The 6,634-nt window shown below is 57.4% G+C and overlaps 1 protein-coding gene across 1 annotated transcript; it reads right to left on the reverse strand.

Moving 5' to 3' along the window:
* On the reverse strand, nt 1-5,088 carry TMEM121B (transmembrane protein 121B). Its single transcript, XM_019465037.2, has one exon. It carries the CDS (start codon nt 4,631-4,633, stop codon nt 2,855-2,857), a length of 1,779 nt encoding a protein of 592 aa, XP_019320582.2. The 5' UTR covers nt 4,634-5,088; the 3' UTR covers nt 1-2,854.
* Between the last annotated feature and the right edge of the window lie 1,546 nt (nt 5,089-6,634).

Genomic DNA, 6,634 nt, shown 5'->3' on the forward strand with positions numbered 1-6,634 from the left:
TTTTTTTTATTTTCAGAACAGAGGCTGGTTTTATTTTTAAAAAGAGAAAGGGGGAAAAAACGTGATAAATGCTAGTGAGCTGCCGCTTCCCTTCTTCCAGGCTCTAACTACCAGCCAGCTCTCCTCCACAAAGACACATACCACCAGAACCAGGGCACATTATAGCAGAACAGCCTTTACAGAGGGTCTGGTCCAACCCCCTTTTAAAACAGATACGGAGTCAGAGGCTCAGATCAAGAGCATGCCTTACTTGCACAAATGTTAGAGGCAGACAGTCTGAATTCTGAACCCAGAGTACTTTTCTGTGAACTGTACTGCCACCACAAGCCTCAGGAGACAGTGTACCTTATCTTTATTTAGACCCACGGGAAATATCTCCAGTTTGACCCCCCACTAAAGATGCCCCTAGAAAGCAAGAAAAACGAAACTTTAGGGGTTTTTTCTTGTTGAGCGTGGGGCAAGGAAAGAAAGTAAAAGGACTCAAGAAAGAAACACCAGAAGGAAGGGGTTGACCCCTGAGCACAAAGTGCTTGCACCAGATGTTTGAAAGAGAATGTCCAGGGGTGAGTCGGGGGGGTGGTGGTGCAGCAGACAGAGCCTGAGCAGGCCTGGCCTCTGCCAAAATTGGCCCAGGTGCCATAAATCTCTTGTCATATCTCGGGAAGTGGTAGCTCATTGGAACCTATCACAGCCTCCCACAGAAAACTCAACAGCACTCAGATTTTACAGTCATTCAGCGGGAGACCATCATCCAAACAGGAGAGAGGGGTGGGGCAGGGGCCAGCCAGGGGCTGGCCATGGCTCAGACACAGAGCCCTTTCAGTCACTGAGATTAGGTAGCAGAGAGAGCAAAGCTGGAGAGAGGATATGGGGACCCAGGGAGCAGCCATGGGGGCCCACCCAGGGTCTGGGCCCAGAACTTCAAGCACAGGGAATTTAAAGGGAGAGGATTGGGGTAAGAGGGGGGAGGGGGAGAAGGCAGAAAAAAAAAAGATTAGTTGTAAAATCCAACTAGCTAATATTGGACCTGGTAGGGTGAGGAGCTGGGAACACAGATAATACATTGAGTGTAAACATTTTTCCTCCATCGTCCCCCACTGTGACAGTAGGGGAGGCTCAGAACTCTGCTCAAGCCATCAGCCTCTCTGTGTCTCTGTCTACATGGACAGATGTCTTCTGTCAACAAACTTCCAAGAAGTTGAGAGAGAAGGGCCCCATGTGAAAAACTGAGGCTCAGAAAGCAAGTGACATGTCACTCAAAGCTAGTGAGTGACAGAGTCAAAACTACAGTCCGTGACTTCTAGTCTTTTGTCCAGGGTTCATTAAACCACACAAGACTTCTCAAGCATAAGAAGTTGGGGAGGGTAAAACAAAAATTCTTATAGCACCACCCCATCTTATTTTGGGGTGGAAGAAAATGAGTATTTCCTGGCCTTGCTGCCAGCTGCCCTCCTGCACTCATAACTCCCCTAAAAACACTTATCCTGCCTCAAAGATTCCAAGAGTGAGATCCCACGTAGAGAGTATAAGTGGGCAACCCCTGGGTGTCCCTCGTCATCAACCTCAGCGAGAATACTAGGGAGGAAGGCAGGGCGGAGGTAAGATTTGCCCAGCCTCTCTATGCAGCCTGCCTTCTCCATAGAAATTCTCTTAACCAGAGCCGAGGACAAAGGTCATCACCACACTTTCTGATACACACCAGGCTTCCTAGAGGAAGGACAGATGGGGAATTGGATTTCCTTGAGCCGATAGGAGCCCCAACTTCACATCTATCCAGGAACCCCACCAAAGCTTTTGTTCTGAGCCAAGATCTGACCCAGTCAGCAACAAACCTCAGGAAGGATAAGAGTTCCAGGTGCAAAGGGAAGGAGACAGGGAGGGCAAGCCAATGGCTGATACTCCACAGACCCTGTAATAAGACTGGCACCAAACCCCAGCTGGATCCAGTGGCCATGTTGAATGCAACTTCTGAGTATTTTGCCTTTATTTTTTGCAAGCAGCATCAGCACATGATGCTACAAAAGTTGAAAGCACGGAGGTAGAAATGCTCACTCACCCAAGAAAGGGTGTGGTTTGGTCCTTAGAGTAGGGACCCTCTCCTCCCCAAGCTGAGAAGAGAGGAGTAGAATTGAGGAAGGTCCTGGGTGAGCTTCTCCCTCGGAGGAGAGCAACTGGGCAACTCCCAGGAGCCCAGCTCTTTCTGGGAATTCAGGGCCACAAATTCAGGTAGCAATGAAGAGAGTGGTCATATGTGTGGTGGGGAGGGCAGGGCCTCCCAGATCTACTGATTGCAAGGGGTCACAGTGTGGACACAAGAAAACAACACTATACACACAGAGACAAACACAGACTTTGCATCTACTATCTGGGGGAAAAAAAATCCAATAGACACATTAGGGGAACAGTGGATTCCGGGTCAGCTTCAAGGCATGGGACAGTGACCACTAACCACAGCCTATAAGAAGCTGGCACTTCCAAGCAAGAGGGAAGGCTTAAGGCCCAGCACCCCCTGCCTGGGCACCCCCTTTACTCCATGCTCCCCCACAATGGACAGGAATTAGGATGACAGTGGGAAAAGCAAGAAGCAGAGGTATCCAGCCCCCTGGAGGCTAGATTAGAGTAGGATATGGAGAAGGGAGAATCGAGTAAGTGGACCTTCCTCCTTCATCATTAGCGGCTGGTCTCCCTCCAAGCAGTCTTGACTCACAGGGTGCAGAAGGACACACTGGCCCTTAGCCCTATTGACAGTTACCTTTTCCAAATGGAGCCTGATCAAATCTGGGTGAGAGAAGGTCAGAGGATAGGGGGCTGGGGTCTCTCAAGCCCAAAGTAAGCCCCTCTCCTTTATCCCTCCTCAATTCTGGGAGGCCACTGCCAGGGTATTGACATAGCCATGGGCTCCTCCCTCATTCTCCGAGATGCAGTGGCCCAGCTGAGAGACTCCCTGAGGTGGTGGTGGTGGTGGCGGCGGTGGTGGGGCAGAGGGCGGAGCGCCATAGCCCCCTCTCCCCCGACTGGGGGAGGCCCGACTCCCCCGGTCCCAACAGCCCTCTAAGGCTTCCAGGCCGCGGCAGCCTAGGAAGAAGAGGTTCTTGAGCATGAAGATGGAGAGGGGCTGCTGGTAGCTCACCACCAGGAGGCAGCGCAGCGCCAACAAGGGCACGTCCACCAGGCAGCCACCCAGCAGTCGCAGAAGGCGGCTACAGCTGCCCGGCCCTGAAGCCTGGCCCCAGGACGAAGCTGCCGCTGCGGCGTTGAGCTCGTAAAGCCAGAGCACCGGCGAGGAGAGGGTGAGGAAGTAGACGGCGATGAGCAGGTAGCGCAGGTGCGCGGGTAGCGGCACGCGGCCTTCCAGCATCAGCTCCACCAAGGTGAAGCTGTCGAGCAGGTCCAGACACGTGCCCAGGAAGCAGCCGGCGGCTCGGTGCTGCTGGGGCTGCAAGAGTAGGGGTCCCGCCGAACCAGGGGGGGCGCCAGCCTCGCTGATGGCCCGCACCAGGCTGTAGAGCAAGGGCACGGACAGCGCCATGGTGATGCGGAAGCCCGTGGTGCCGAAGGGGGCGCGCAGCTCTATGAGGTCCAGGATGGACGTGCCCAGGATGAGCACCACCTTGGGAGTGAAGGCGATGGAGTAGATGAGCCAGGCCAGGTAGGCAAAGGCGAACTCGCCCGCTGACCCGACAGCCCCCGGGCCGCCCCCCGGGCCACCGGCGCCCCCGCGGCCGCTGCGCGCCTTGGCCCCTGCCGCAGCCCCGGCGGAGGCTGCGGAGGAGGCGGGCAGGTGCAGGGGCGGCGCGGCGTGGTGGTGGTGCTGGTGGTGGTTGTGCGCGCCGCTCGCCAGGCCGCCCCGACGGCCCCGGCTGTTCTTGGCGAAGAAAATGGCCCAGCCCACCACCACCACCAGGTCAGTGGCGATCCAGGAGCACCAGTACAGGTCGGTGACGGCGATGAGGTACAGGTCCAGCAGACCGCCCTGCGCCAGCAGCAGCACCACGGACAGCGCCTGGTAGCCCCAGCGGCACCCCGGGCTGGGGGCGCAGCCGCGGCGTCGACTCCTACGGCCCGACCGGGTCGGGCGACCGCAGCAGCAGCAACACGAGCAGCAGGAGGTGCCGCTGCCTGTCCCGGTGCCGCCCGCGCCCCCAGCCGAGCGGCCCCCGGGGCCCCCGACGGCCCCGGCCGCCGCGCCCCCGCCAAAGTCCGCGGCTGTCATGCTGCAGGAGGAGGTGGGCGTGGAGGTGGAGGAGGAGGTGGCGGCCGAGGAGGAGAAGGCGGCGGGCGCGGGGTCGGCGGCTGGGGCGCCCCCCTGAGCCGGGGGTCCCGGGAGCCCGGCGGCGGTGGCTGGCACCAGCGGCTTGCTGATGCTGATGCTCTCGTCGTCGTCCTCTCGCTCGGCGCCGGTGCTGCTGCTGGGGGAGCGGGAGCCGCCGCCGCCGCCGCCGCCCCCGCCGCGTCTGCCGCCGCCTCCCCCCCGGCTGGTGCTGGTGCTGGTGCTGCTGTCGCCCGAGCCTCTCCGGTCGCGGGAGGAACCCCCCCGGAGGAAAAGGGGCTGCAGCCGGGCGGCGGCGGGGGGCGGCGGGAAGGAGCCGGACGAGGACGAGACCGAGCGGGGGTTGCCGAGCGCTGGGTGCATTGTCCTCCAAGGGGTTCCGGGGGGCTGCCCAGCTGCTCCCTCCCCGCCAACCCTGGGCTGGCTAGGCGGCCGAGGGGAGCCGGGGCCAGCCGCCGCCTCCTCCGGAGCGGCTGGGACTCGTACCCGGGTCGGGCAGCAGCGAGATCCGGACTGGAGCCACCGGACTGGGCGAGCCAAGCCCCGGGTGGCTGGGAGCGGGGAAGGCGAGGAGCTGAACCCTCCGCGGTGACGACGGGCGCGGCGGGGGCGGGGGCGGGGGCGGGGAGCGAGCCCAGCCGGAGAGAAAAGGGAGGCTGGTGGCGGGGAAACCAGGAGTGGATTCAAGGGGGAGAGGAGGAGGAGAGACCAGAGAAGGAGAAAGCCTGGCTCGCTGGATCAGCAGGAAGAAAAGGGGGAAGGGGGTGCTGAGACACAAGAGCTGGGGTGGAGAGCGCTGTGGTGGGCCTAGAGGAAGAGAGGAGAGGAGGAGGGAGGGGCTGGGAACCGGGAAGGGGCGGGGGTGGGGGTGGGGGTGGGGGGGATCCGGGGATCGGTGGTGGCGCTGGGAGGACTAACCCGAGCATAGGATTCCTAGGAAAGTCGTTCAGAGATCCCACTAGCTGAACTGCTGAAGCGTTAGCAACTGGATGGCCTTGGTCTCAGTGCAGACCATGCGCCTGAGCACCAGACACAGACGACAGGTTCAGGCCTCTCCTCCTGGTCAGCACACTTCTGCAGGCAGAAAGGCAGCTCTGGCCCCTTGGCTCTGTCCAGTGCCCGCTGGCTGGGGCATCCTGCCTCTCCTTCAGGCACTTAAAAACTAATGAAGGTGTCAGGCCATACAATTTAAAAGGATCAGCCCAGTCATGTATTTCTACATATTCATGTGCCCCCTCACTGAGTTCAGTGATAGACCCTCAGAGAGGTTCCAATTTCCAGTGAATGGATCAGTTCTTTGAATATAACTGCTGGGGGAGAGAGGGTAGGTAAAGGAATTACTTATGTGGCCCCAGCCAAGTGGGGCTTTTGGTATTCTCAGAGGTCTTTAAAGTGGTAATTGCAACTAATAAAGATGTACATAGCAGAGAGTAAAATAAAGGCATCTTTAGAGGTATGGGTACCTTGATAAAAAACAAAAGCTCAAAGACAGTGATGGGGAATGTTAACAACCAGCCACTGTGGAAAGAAGGCACAGTGGGCCTGCAGCTACCAGTTCAGAGCTCTTTCTGACTCAGCCCCTAGGATTTATTCCATGACTGGGGCTAGATATCCACCAGCAACTCAGGAAGGCAGCAGGTAGAGCTCTGGCTTTACAGATTTAGGGGAGAAGAAATGACTAGAGCATTTGGGGCTCAAAAAAATCCGAGGCTCATGTATAATGCAAACATCCCGGCAAGGCAGGAAGCTTGCCGGCCCCTTCCTCCTTCCCCACATACTTCAGGCTCCAAGTTCCCTGCCTTGATTTCATTGCCATTGGGGCTCCCTTCCTAGATGACACCCTGCAGTGCCAGGGAGGAGGAAACAGTAAAGCCCAGGCCTTGCCCCTAAATCTGCCTCTTGAATAAGGGTCAGTTTGAGCCAAACTTGTTTTCTCCAGTCTGTACAACTAAGCCATGGTAAATGTGGGATTTAGCACCACAGCCTTCACTTTTCCATCTGCCTCTGTCACACACAGCCTTTCAAAAGTTCTATGTCCAATCGTCATGCCAGACAGAACGTGAGCTCTGGGGTCAGTGGCCTCAGCTCTGCCACTTAGCTTGGTTATTTCCCCTCTCTGAGCCTCATGTTATCCAACTGTAAAAAGGGACCAATATCTACCTTAACAGGCTGTTATATTAAGAGAGGTCATGAATTCAAAGGTTTTAGCCTAGTGCCTGGCACAGAGTATGTACTCAGCTAAAGGCAGCTGGTGTATCATAATTCCTCTTAGCTCTTGTCTTAACGTCCCAAGGAACATTTACTCATGGTACAGGCCACTAATGATGGTTTTCTGGGCTGGATTCCTGAGGCCACAACCAGAGT

The sequence above is a fragment of the Panthera pardus genome, unplaced genomic scaffold (genome assembly GCF_024362965.1).
Source record: "Panthera pardus isolate Hobbes unplaced genomic scaffold, ASM2436296v1 HiC_scaffold_6, whole genome shotgun sequence".
NCBI classification, from domain to species: Eukaryota; Metazoa; Chordata; class Mammalia; order Carnivora; family Felidae; genus Panthera; species Panthera pardus.

Bases quoted from the DNA above. Each gene is read 5' to 3' on its own strand.
- TMEM121B (XM_019465037.2), bottom strand. From the start codon at position 4,633: ATGCACCCAGCGCTCGGCAACCCCCGCTCGGTCTCGTCCTCGTCCGGC.